This window comes from Scylla paramamosain, chromosome 37 (genome assembly GCF_035594125.1).
Source record: "Scylla paramamosain isolate STU-SP2022 chromosome 37, ASM3559412v1, whole genome shotgun sequence".
In the NCBI taxonomy this organism is placed as follows: domain Eukaryota; kingdom Metazoa; phylum Arthropoda; class Malacostraca; order Decapoda; family Portunidae; genus Scylla; species Scylla paramamosain.
This window is the reverse complement of record NC_087187.1, coordinates 13,923,758-13,937,309: the sequence shown is the minus strand read 5'-3', so window position 1 is coordinate 13,937,309 and position 13,552 is coordinate 13,923,758. Positions and strand designations below refer to the sequence as shown.

General features: G+C 37.2%; 1 protein-coding gene across 1 annotated transcript in view; it reads right to left on the bottom strand.

The window, feature by feature from the left end:
* Nucleotides 1-13,263, bottom strand: part of LOC135091198 (uncharacterized) — a 27,500-nt gene extending 14,237 nt beyond the window's left edge. Inside the window, exons 1-5 of the mRNA XM_063988642.1 lie at nt 13,108-13,263; nt 12,152-12,307; nt 10,548-10,688; nt 9,678-9,854; nt 3,084-3,167 (exon numbers count right to left, since the gene is read on the bottom strand). Of these exons, the coding sequence (XP_063844712.1) occupies nt 3,084-3,167; nt 9,678-9,854; nt 10,548-10,688; nt 12,152-12,307; nt 13,108-13,189 (640 nt within the window). The 5' untranslated portion in view covers nt 13,190-13,263. The remainder of the gene's footprint in view (nt 1-3,083; nt 3,168-9,677; nt 9,855-10,547; nt 10,689-12,151; nt 12,308-13,107) is intronic.
* Nucleotides 13,264-13,552: the final 289 nt, after the last annotated feature.

The following is a 13,552-nucleotide window of genomic DNA, read 5'->3' as shown; positions in this document are numbered from 1 at the left end:
ATGTCCGTGTTTATGAAGAGCATCCAATCTGGGTAATCGCTCCTTAGATCCCGAAACCAAAGTCCTTCGTTAGGAGGCACCGTCCTAGCTCTGATGTAATAGGGAATCCTGACGTAAAAAAAAAAAAAATAGTAGTTGTAGTGATTGTTGATGTATCAGTAGTAATTATAGTGTTAGTTGTAGTAGTAGATGTATTTATAATTGTAGCAGCAGCAACAGTAGCAGTAGTAATATCTCTAGTAGTAGTGTATATATATATATATATATATATATATATATATATATATATATATATATATATATATATATATATATATATATATATATATATATATATATATATATATATATATATATATATATATTTTCTGGGCTTGTTCCTCCCTCTCCTCCACCCTCTGACTACTTCATGATACCTATTAAAATTTTTCGCAATGATGTTTTCCATGCCTTTGCTGACCTAAATCCTCGGAAGGCTTATGGACCTGATGGGGTCCCTCCTATTGTTCTCCGAAACTGTGCCTCCGTGCTTGCACCTTGCCTAGTCAAACTCTTTCAGCTCTGTCTGTCAACATCTACTTTTCCTTCTTGCTGGAAGTTTGCCTACATTCAGCCTGTTCCTAAAAAGGGTGACCGTTATAATCCCTCAAACTACCGTCCTATTGCTTTAATTTCCTGCCTACATAAAGTTTTTGAATCCATCCTCAATAGGATAGATTCTGATGTTTCTAAAATTTCTGATTGGGGCAGAGCAAACTTGGTATTGTTCAATGCCTCAAAAATTCAATTCCCCCATATATCAACTCGACATAACCTTCCAGACAACTATCCCCTCTTCTTCAATGACACTCAACTGTCCCCCTTTTCTGAACTTTACTGAACTTTATCTGAACTGGAAACTTCACATCTCATCTCTAGCTAAAACAGCTTCTATGAAGTTTGGTGTTCTGAGACGCGTCCGCCAGTCTTTCTCACCCCCCCCCCTCAGCTGCTAACTCTGTATAAGGGCCTTATCTGTCCATGTATGGAGTATGCTTCACATGTCTGGGGGGTTCCACTCATACTGCTCTTCTAGACAGGGTGGAATCAAAAGCTTTTCGTCTCATCAACTCCTCTCCTCTAACTGACTGTCTTCAGCCTCTCTCTCGCCGCCGCAATGTTGCATCTCTAGCTATCTTCTACCGCTATTTTCATGCTAACTGCTCTTCTGATCTTGCTAACTGCATGACTCCCCTCCTCCCGCGGCCTAGCTGTTCAAGACTTTCTTCTTTCTCTCACCTCTATTCTGTCCACCTCTCTAATGCAAGAGTTAACCAGTATTCTCAATCATTCATTCCTTTCTCTGGTAAACTCTGGAACTCTTTGCCTGCTTCTGTATTTCCACTTCCTATGACTTGAATTTCTTCAAGAGGGAGGTTTCAAGACATTTATCCATCAGTTTCTGACTACTGCTTTGACCCTTTTTATGAGATTGGCATTTCAGTGGGCATTTTTATTTATTGGATTTTTGTTGCCCTTGGCCAGTGTCCCCCCTACATAAGAAAAAAAAAAAAAAAAAAATATATATATATATATATATATATATATATATATATATATATATATATATATATATATATATATATATATATATATATATATATATATATATATATATATATATATATATATATATATATATATATATTGCTGGTGAACAATCCTTGCTAAACTGTCACTAGAATCATTAAATCACCATTCAAAGTCTCAAGCATTTACAGTAAACAAACTGCGCCCGGAACTGGATTCTCTAAAACTAAAATACTTTGGCGCCTGATCTCAAATACTTTGAAAAGACTGTTGAAATTTATTAAGATTTTAAAGAGTTTAGTTAGTTTAACAACGACTCTGCACCATTAACACAGACACACACACACACACACACACACACACACACACACACACACACACACACACACACACACACACACACACACACACGCACACACACACACAACACGAGAGACCGAATAGTCAACTCTGTGACCTTTAAAGACAGTACTTTTCAGAACTGGAGCCGAATATTTTCTCCGGCATACGCAGAGTCTTAAAAGAACATGAATGTAATTGCATAGTTTTCGTACACTGGTGAATTCCTAATGAGAATTCCGGTAATTACGTGCAATTAGGAGAGAAAAGAAAGCCATTTTTGAGGATTGGTGGGGGAGGCGGAGTCACGGTTGCCTGATTAAAGAACACAAGCCGCAGCGATCACTAGTTGGTAAGCGAGTGATTACCGTGGGGCACTTCCTGGCTGGTGTGGTTTGGGATATGTGTCCCATTAGATAAATACAGCCTCAGAATTACGATTATATCAGCAAAGCAATGCTATCTGACTACACTTTTTGTGGCCTGTGACCTTCAATGGACTTTTTTTTTTTCCAGAGTGTTTTTGTTGCTCTGGGCCAGATTCCTTTTTTACATAAAAAGAAAAGAAAACAAAAGAAAAAAAAGAGAAAAAAAAGATATATACATATATATATATATATATATATATATATATATATATATATATATATATATATATATATATATATATATATATATATATATATATATATATATATATATAAATATATATATATGTATATATATGTATATATATATATATATATATATATATATATATATATATATATATATATATATATATATATATATATATATATATATATATATATATATATATATATATATATATATAATATATACGTATATATATATATATGTGTGTGTGTGTGTGTGTGTGTGTGTGTGTGTGTGTGCATTTGTGATGTTTTATGTTACGATTTCATACTACATTTCATGCTTCTCTTGATAAATTTTGTTATAGTAACACACAACTTTTCCACCATTACGATCAGAATAGTCACAGAAATGCAGTTATTTCAGTCTTCTTACCAAAGCTTAATTCAGTTTTAATTAATCTGCACGAGAGGGAAACCCTGCTTGCTTTCTCTCACAGTTCATACATACGTACGGTATGTATGTTGGGTACAACAACAACAACAACAACATCAACAACAACAATGCAGTAAACTCACAGTGCCAGTTTGCAGGAGCAGTTCCACACAGATAAGTAAACTTTCTCTCGCCGTCCACCGTAAACTGGTCCTCGCTACACACTCCTGTTGGGAGGTAAGGGTGAACGCAATGGGCGCCGTTCTATGAGGTGCACACTGATTAGGGATCAAGCATCAAAGACTTAACTCACCTAAAGTCACTGGTCTTAGCTTCGGGTGCAGGATAGAACATAAGAAAATAAGAAATAAGAGAAGCTGCAAGAAGCGACCAGGCTTACACGTGGCAGTCCCTGTATGAAATATACCTACCTATTTCCATCTATTATCCAAATCCATAAACCCGTCTAATCTTCTCTTAAAGCTCCCTAATGTTCTAGCATTAAGAACATGATTACTGAGTCAGTTCCACTCATCTACCACTCTATTTGAGAACCAGTTTCTTCCTATCTCCTTCCTAAACCTAATATTTTCAAGCTTGATCCCGTTATTTATTGTTCTATCCTAGTTGCTGATCCTAAGAATTTTGCTTACATTCCCCTTGTTATAACCCTAATACCACTTAAAGACTTCTATCAGGTCCCCTCTTAACCTACGTCTCTCTAAAGAATGTAAATTTAACAGCTTCAATCTCGCCTCTTAAGGAATACTCCTCATCCCCTGTATCCTTTTAGTCATTCTCCTCTGTACTGATTCTAATAGACCTATATCTTTCCTGTAATGTGGGGACAAGAAATGCACAGCGTAGTCTAGATGAGGTCTGACCAGCCCCAAGTATAACTTTAATATTACTTCCTGCCTTCTACTTTTAACACTCCTAAAAATGAATCCTAGTATCCTATTTCCCCTGTTTCTGGCCTTTAAGCATTGTTTTCCTAGACGGAGTTCAGAGCTAACTATAACACCTAAATCTTTCTCGTACTCTGTACCTACCAGAGTTTTGTTGTTTAATGTGTACCTACTGTGTGGGTTTCCTCTGCCGACGCTAAGTATTTTGCATTTGTTGATATATATATATATATATATATATATATATATATATATATATATATATATATATATATATATATATATATATATATATATATATATATATATATATATATATATATATATATATATATATATATATATATATATATATATATATATATATATATATATATATATATATATATATATATATATATATATATATATATATATATATATATATATATATATATATATATATATATATATATATATATATATATATATATATATATATATATATATATATATATATATATATATATATATATATATATATATATATATATATATATATATATATATATATATATATATATATATATATATATATATATATATATATATATATATATATATATATATATATATATATATATATATATATATATAAACAAATATACATTTACCATCTGTCCCTCCATTCATTCATTCTATCTAAAACTGCCTGCAAGTCGATGGCATCCGATTCTGATCTAATTAATCTACCTATCTTTGTGTCATTCGCAAATTTACTAACATCACTACTAATTGCACTATCCAAGTCATTGATATATATTAGAAATAACAATGGCCCTAATACTGATCCCTGTGGCACCCCACTAATTACATGACCCCACTTGGATCTTCCAGCCGTTTATTACAAGTCTTTGTCCCCTGTTGCTAAGCCATGACCTTATCCAGCCTTACATCTTCCCATCTACCCCGTGTACACTAACCTTTCTCAGGGGCCTATGATGGGGTACCTTGTCAAATGCATTACTAAAGTCCAGATATAAGATGTCATAACTATCACCATTATCTACTGCCTCGTACACTTTACTGTAAAAACTTAGCAAGTTTGTCAGGCAAGACTTCCCCTTCGTGAAGCCATGCTGTGACTGGTTTATCAAGTTATGTTTGTCTAAATGTTCCCTAATGTTCCTCGCTATTATTGACTCCAATATTTTACGTACAACTGAAGTTAAGCTGACAGGTCTATAGTTAGACGCTAAAGTCTTATCTCCTCTCTTAAAGACGGGTACTACATTAGCCTGCCTCCACATTACTGATACCTCACCTGACTCAAGTGATTTCCTAAAGACAGAAACTAACAGCTCACTAATAACCTCTTTGCATTCCCTAAGTACTCTGGGATATATTTCATCTGGTCCTGATGTCTTGAACTTCTTAGCCTATCTATCTTCTGTTCCACTATCTCCTTAGTTATGGAAATATGTCGGCTTCTCATTCTCATCTGCTCTAAACACCTGTTCATTATTTGGCATATCCTGCATATTTTCCTGGGTAAAGACAGTTAAAAAATAGTCATTCAGAATTCTACTAATGTTCTCCCCAGAACTAACCAGCTCCCCATCTGCTGCCTTTAATGGACCTATAGTATCCTTATTCTTTGTCCTGTGTACTTGATAAAATCCGTCGGGGTCCGTCTTTGCCTTGTTGGCTACCTTTAATTCATAATTGCCCTTAGCTTTCCTCGTTAACCTCCTGACTGTTCTAACTAATTCATTATATTGTGGCCTTAAAACTTCTTCACCTGCCCTTAGTCTCTTATATATACTTCTCTTCCGCCCTATATAATGTTTAGGGTCATTTTTCTGTGATATTATTGCTCCATACGGAGTGTTTGCTAACTGACCTGTATGAACTTTATCTGCAAAATATTTATACAATTCATCTACGTTCACTTCACCTTATCCCCTCATCTCGGCCCCTACCATCCTCTACACCCCATTCCCATTTCAGCATGATCTGACCTTCCAACATACTCATACCTATCTCCCCCTCCCTCTCTCCTCCGCCTCTTCCGGACACATCTTCCCTCCTCTTGTACTGCACCCTCACACCTCACCTCACCTCTCTCATCTTATCTTATCTCTCTCAACTCCGTCCCGGACCTGACCTCACCCTGCAACCGTTGCCAGTCATCTACTTGGAGGTGCCTTTTTAATGCCTCAAAATCTGCTCTCCTAAAGTCAGGTAATTTACTAGTGTTTTTGCTTCTAAAAGTTTCTTCCCATTTTAAATTGTATCTAGTTTCCCTATGGTCACTGTTACCTAGCTGGCCTCCAACCTCTACCTGCGTGATTGCTTCCTTCCTGTTAGTAAGAATTAAATCTAGAATATTGTTCCCCTTTGTGGATTCTACGACTACTTGTTTTTTTTTTTTTATTATCCTGAATTACCTTAAGAAAGTCCTCTGCTTGCTTGTTTCCCACCATCAGACTCCACTCGATATTCCTAAAATTCATATTTCCTACCACACATACTTGACTGCACCTGCCTGCTCTATTTATTTCCTGCCACAGTGAGGTGTTAATTTCCTTTGTACTGGTCGGTGACCTGTACACTAATCCCAGTATTTCTGACTGTGATCCTTCCTTAGTATCTACCCATATCGACTCTATTTTGTTATCTGTTTAGATTTTACTGTTAATACAACACTGTAATGTGTCCCTAACGTATAACGCGACGCCTCCTCCTCTCCTTTTTCCCTATCTTTATAGAACAGTGTATAACCATCTATCTTAACCTCTGGATTAAATACTTTTCCTGACATATCTAACCAAGTTTCACTTAAAGCAAATTTTTCTACACACGCTATTCATCTAAGCAAGTCTATGTTATTCAAAATACTTCTACAATTTGTGTAGTAAACACTTAAGCTATTTCTCACCTTCGCTGAGCTAGTTACTTTTCTAGATTTAACTAATTTGTCCTTCGTTTTCACCTCACAACCCCTTCTTCCCTCCCGACTAACGAAAAAAGCGCTGGAGTGCAGTTACCTCCCGCTCGAGTGTTCCGGCCAAAACACGAACACCCTGGCGTGATAAATGCATTCCATCCCTGACGTACATGGTGTCCCTACCGTAGAAGAGGTCCCAGTTGTCGATGAACGTCCATCCATTACTCTTACAATGATTCGCAAGCCCTTGGGTCAATGTACGAGTAATAGCCCTGGACAGCCACTCAGCACCAACTCCCCTCCTCGGCGAGACACCACACACCACAAGGATCCCTCCTTTGTCCCTAATCCTGTCCAAACCCTGTCGAAACCTCCCGAAAATTTCATCACTCCTGACCTTACCAAGGTCATTCTCTCCCCCGCTGAGAAAAACAATGGGCTTGGTCCCATCTTTTTCCAAGAACGTGTCTAGCCTATCAGCTATCTTCCCTATCCCGGCCCCCGGCAAACACACCCTCGACCTACGCTTCCTATCTCTAGTACAGAACGCACTATCTAAGTGCCTAACCTGACTATCACCAAACACAAGCACTCTACCTTGTGTTAGAGTAACTGCGTCTGCCCCCTCCTTCTTGTCTCCTCCCGCCATGTCCACCTCCATCTCCTTCACTTCCTCCATCACACTGAAAGAATTCTTCGTCTCCACGCAAGGCGCCCTGAGGACCTTCACCCTCTTGGCTCCCCTAAACACAACCGACTTCTGCTCCCCCGTCGCCTTACTAGGTAGGATGACGGTGGGGCACAACCCTCCCACAGGTGCTGAGATCCTCTCACAGAACTCAGCCTTCAGGTCTGAGATCCTCTCACGAAACTCAGCCTGCACCTCCGAGATCCTTCGATGGAACTCAGCCTCCACCTCTGAGACCTTCGCAACGAAGGCCTCGAGAACAGGAGAACTAACACAACCAGACGACTCAGTAACAGAAGGCGCCATGTCTACACTAGCCAGCTATATTAGCGTCAGGTCACTGGTCACTAAACACGTCCGTTCATTAGAAAGACTGAGCTGAGACTGATAGAGGGTGTGTGTGTGGAGATTGTCAAATAAATGAGGTGACGTAATCCTTTTGGTTTGGCCCACAAAGGAAAAAGGATTGAGTAAAGTATTAAGTGATAAGCTGTATGCAGTGGTGGATACATCCAGCTAAAAAGTTAACTGCAATAACTACTAAATCATTGCCTTAGTTTTAGTAGGGATGAGCTGCTGAACCTAAGTTTTTAAAATGAGGAATGAATAACAGCCATAAATTAATGATATCCACCAATTTGCAATTTCCATTACATGAAAATGGTTTCACCATAAATTATACCAGGATCACACGATGATTGAGGTATGTGTATTTGAACAATTAATTGAATAAACGAGATTAAGCATTATATTACATTCAATATACAGTTTGCTTCCAGAGGTTCCCATTGCTTGAGCTGCTCGCAGACGGTGAGAGCGAGAGCTCCTTCACCTTTCAACTGGCTGCTGTAGGCTTAAGTCCTTTTTGAATGCTATGAGACTAATTGCTATAGTCAACCATCTCTCCTTTCACTGACATGTTAAAGTTCCTCTAGTTTTATGCAGCGCAGAGAAACATGTTTTATGATTAACAGAGGGGCGAGCGTTTCAGCAAATCAAAGAACCGCAAAGGAAACCCACCTGCCACTCCACCAGACCATCAAGAACACCCGCGCCAGACCACCACAGACACAAAAGATGAATTTTTTTCCTAACGGTTTTGTGAAGGAGGCATGTAGATGAAAAATAGATAAATAAATAAATAAAATAAAATAAAAAAGAAGTGGTGTGAGAGGTGATGATGCGTGGGTGAGAGACGGTATAAGTGAAGTTGTGGTATGTAGCGTGTTAGTGTGGGTTAGTGTGGTGTGTGGGGTGGTGTGAGAAGCTAGTGGTGTGTGACATGACGTGAGGAGATAGTGTGAAGTGTTGTGTGGGGCAGTGAAGTGAAAGGTAATGGTGCGTGAGGTGGTAAATGAGTGGGTGGTGCGTAGTGTGGTGGTGTGTGAAGTGTTGGTGTCTTGGAGCGTGAAGTGAAATGGCTTTATGATGAAGTGGTGGTATGAATATAAAGTTCTATGTAGTGCGGTGAAGAGTGGTGTTGTGATGAAAAGGTGAAATAAAGTGGTGAGTGCTGCAGTGTTATGCTGAAATGGTGTTGTGATGAAGCGGTGTGTGATGTGTTGAAGTGAGGAGGTGGTGTATGATTTTGGATAACTGGATATGCTTTGGTTGTGGAGACCGACCGATGGAATAGACGCGATTGAGGCATACTATCAACGAGGGAGCGCTTGTGTCATGCGGGGCCACACAGACTGACATGTATTTATTATAGTTGTGTCCAGTAACACAGGGTATTCATAATTGCTTTGTGTTTGATAGCTTAGATCAGTTCATGGCCAAACTAAGCAATATTGCAAGCAAAGGTGTTCCATACTTATACATGATTCATGACTACTCGTACACCCTGAACTAAAGATATTATATTATTCGTTTGCTTATGTTATGATTTGTTTCAATGTGGATGTACACATATTTCAATTAACTTATGTGGACAATTAAATAGCAAGACTAGTAATTTACTATGCGGTATACATGGCTATGCAATTTATGATATTATTAATAAATATTTATATATAACAAACTTGTGGTCAATAAACATATCTATCTTTATTTCTGAGGTGATGGTGTCTGGGAATGTGAAGTGGTGGCATTATGATAAAGTGGTGTTGTAATGAAGAGATGCGTGGTATGGTGCTGTGTGGTGAAGTGAGTAGTTAAGAAGTGGTGTGTGGTGTGAAGCATGAGACAGACACGTGATGTGGGTGCTCACCAAACTGGTCTGGCGGGAAGGTTTCGAAAGTCTCAAAGTCGAGGCGCAGCTGGCAGACGTCTGGCGAGCGGGACACAGTCATGGTGCAGGTGAGGGCATCGCTGTAGGTGGAGGGGTAGCCCGGGCTCACCAGATACGTGCAGTTGGTCATCGTCGTGTCTCCACAGGTTATTTCCTCTGTTGAAACACGAGGAAACTATGATAAAAAAAAAAGGAAAATAAATAAATGAAATAAAAGGGGACTGGGGAAGAAGAGATTAATGTACGCAAAGGGGAGGAGGAGGAGGAGAAAAAGAGAAAAAGAAGAAGAAGAAGAAGAAGAAGAAGAAGAAGAAGAAGAAGAAGAAGAAGATGATGATGATGATGATGATGATGAAACAGAAGGAAGTTTAAAAAAAAACGAAAAGAAAGGAAGAAAACTATTAACTAAAGAAAATGAAAGAGAAGAACAAAATAGCGAAAATGAAGAAGAAAACAGAAGAAAAAGAAGAAAACAAAAACAGACGACAAAGAGAGGAAACGAAAGAAGAAAAAAAAAAAAAAAAAATATATATATATATATATATATATATATATATATATATATATATATATATATATATATATATATATATATATATATATATATATATATATATATATATATATATATATATATATATATATATATATATATATATATATATATATATATATATATATATATATATATATATATATATATATATATATATATATATATATATATATATATATATATATATATATATATATATATAATCAGAACCATTACAAGAACCGGAATAAGATCCAGAGTTTCAGGAGAAGAAAAAGAAGTACCAGCGAACAAGCAAGTAAACCTGCACTCACTGTAGCAACACACGCCGAAGCCTCTAGCACAGGATCCAATGCTGGTGCCTCCTCGCTGGCGGCATTCCGTGGCGGTATAGCAAGTACCACTAGAACCGTCCGCGACGCACCCGGTGTTTGCGATGCGCACCATGGAGAACACTGCAGCAAGGAGGGGAAACGCATGTGTGTGTGTGTGTGTGTGTGTGTGTGTGTGTGTGTGTGTGTGTGTGTAGAGAGAGAGATAGAGATAGATAGATAGATAGATAGAGAGAGAGAGAGAGAGAGAGAGAGAGAGAGAGAGAGAGAGAGAGAGAGAGAGAGAGAGAGAGAGAGAGAGAGAGAGAGAGAGAGAGAGAGAGAGAGAGAGAGAGAGAGAGAGAGAGAGAGAGAGATTGTCAGGGCTGGAGTTGTTCATGTATTAGGCATAAGGTGTGGACTACAATTATACTTACATAGTTGTTGATGGATCATTTAGCAGCTCTAAGTTATCATTTATGTAGTATATATGTAATATGAATAAGTATATGTACCTGTATACTGTGGTCAATAAACTATTTGTCTGTGTATGTGTGTGTGTGTGTGTGTGTGTGTGTGTGTGTGTGTGTGTGTGTGTTTACCACCCTAAGAGAGATTGGGTTCGTGTAGATTTCGTATAGACCAAGACGCATGTACAACACTGTCCCAGGACACAGCAATTACGTGATATATATATATATATATATATATATATATATATATATATATATATATATATATATATATATATATATATATATATATATATATATATATATATATATATATATATATATATATATATATATAGATAGATAGATAGATAGATAGATAGATAGATAGATAGATAGATAGATAGATAGATAGATAGTGCCTCAACAACATTAGTGATTTATTCTCAAACCAGTTCGGTATAGCAAATATGTGTAAAACCATATAGAACATATTAACTGGATGTGATAATTTGCCGTTTTCAGTTGTTTTTCAAGAGGTTTTAATTAAAATCATAATTAGTCTTACGTAAAGAATTTGGATTACAGTTTTGTTGCGTGTTATTTTCATTGTTCCTTAAACGACAGATAATTACCCGTAACTGTGGTCAATAAATGAATTGAATTGTGTGTGTGTGTGTGTGTGTGTGTGTGTGTGTGTGTGTGTGTGTGTGTGTGTGTGTGTGTGTGTAGTAATTTTATATCGCATCAGTCATACCTATCCCACATAAGATACTTATATAGAAATGGCGCCGTTAAACTTACGTTTAACATAAAACGTTACCTAACCTCATCAAACGTAGCCAAACATAAACTAATTTTTATCACATAATCAGGAACAGTGCCAGTCAGGAAGTGTCAGTCAGAAACAGTATCAGTCATAAGGTATCAGTCAGAATTGATTTTCCTTAAACGCTACTCTTGATAAATATAATGAATCTGAGATAGTATCACTCAGAAATAGTATCAGTCAGATAGTGTTTTACAAGCACAGTATAACACTTTACATAATTCTTATCTATCTATTTATTTTTATTTTACTTATTGAAAACACAGTATTACATTCGACATAATCCTTACCTATCTATATATTCAAGTACTATTTAATTTACTTACAAAAGCGACCCACTGTTGCTGTCCTGTTTGTGCGAGGAGTGGAGGTAGCAGTAGATACAGTGGTCGGCGTGGTGGTGGTGATGGTCGTGGTGGCGCCGTGATGGTAACGGCGGCTCCTGGCAGGTGACGCATACATCTCACCTCCACCTATTTCATCTGTGGGAAATGTTTTGTCCCTTCACGTTGTAATTTTAGAAAACACAACACCTTTTTTCTTCCCCATAAATCTACTCCTTTCCATAGCTCTAATACAAGAAGCTCATATGTTGTTATTCTCTCTCTCTCTCTCTCTCTCTCTCTCTCTCTCTCTCTCTCTCTCTCTCTCTCTCTCTCTCTCTCTCTCTGTATAAAACGGTACGCATCTCAGCACAACAGATGTTCTTTGTTCTCCGGCGAGACAGGCGTGCCAAGGATGGGAGAAAAATGTCACCTGTACATTTACCGCCTTCACACTTGGCTGCGTGATTAATTAAGGCAGGACGCCGCGCCAGATGTGGAACGGCACGATAGTGTTGGTGGTGGTGGTGGTGAAGGTGGTTATGGTGGGGAGTGGTGGTAGCAGGGACGTTTTAAGGTAATGTGTGTGTGTGTGTGTGTGTGTGTGAGTGAGAGAGAGAGAGAGAGAGAGAGAGAGAGAGAGAGAGAGAGAGAGAGAGAGAGAGAGAGAGAGAGAGAGAGAGAGAGAGAGAGAAAGAAAGAGAGAGAGAGAACATACATGCATACATACAGACACACATACATAAAAACATACACAAAGACTGGAGATGCGAGATAACACACACGCGCGCACACACACACACACACACACACACACACACACACACACACACACACACACACAGTACCATTATTTTCTTTTTCTATCGTAAAGTAAATCTCTCTCTCTCTCTCTCTCTCTCTCTCTCTCTCTCTCTCTCTCTCTCTCTCTCTCTCTCTCTCTCTCTTTCTGCACTTACCTTGGCCCTTACGCACGCGACACAAAGCTCCACACACAAGAACAAGAAGAGAAGTCACAGCTACCCAGCTCCCAGGTCTCATACTTGCTGTTAGACGTTGTTATATGTTTATGTTAGGTATGATTTGGATTATCAAGCAAATCTTTCCCTTCCACTCATGACCTGCAAAGAACACTCACTTCAACAAATTTCTGAATAAAACACGCTTACACTTATCTAAACTGCAATTTTCTTCACACACACACACACACATATATATATATATGTATATATATATATATATATATATATATATATATATATATATATATATATATATATATATATATATATATATATATATATATATATATATATATATATATATATATATATATATATATATATATATATATATATATATATATATATATATATATATATATATATATATATATATATATAT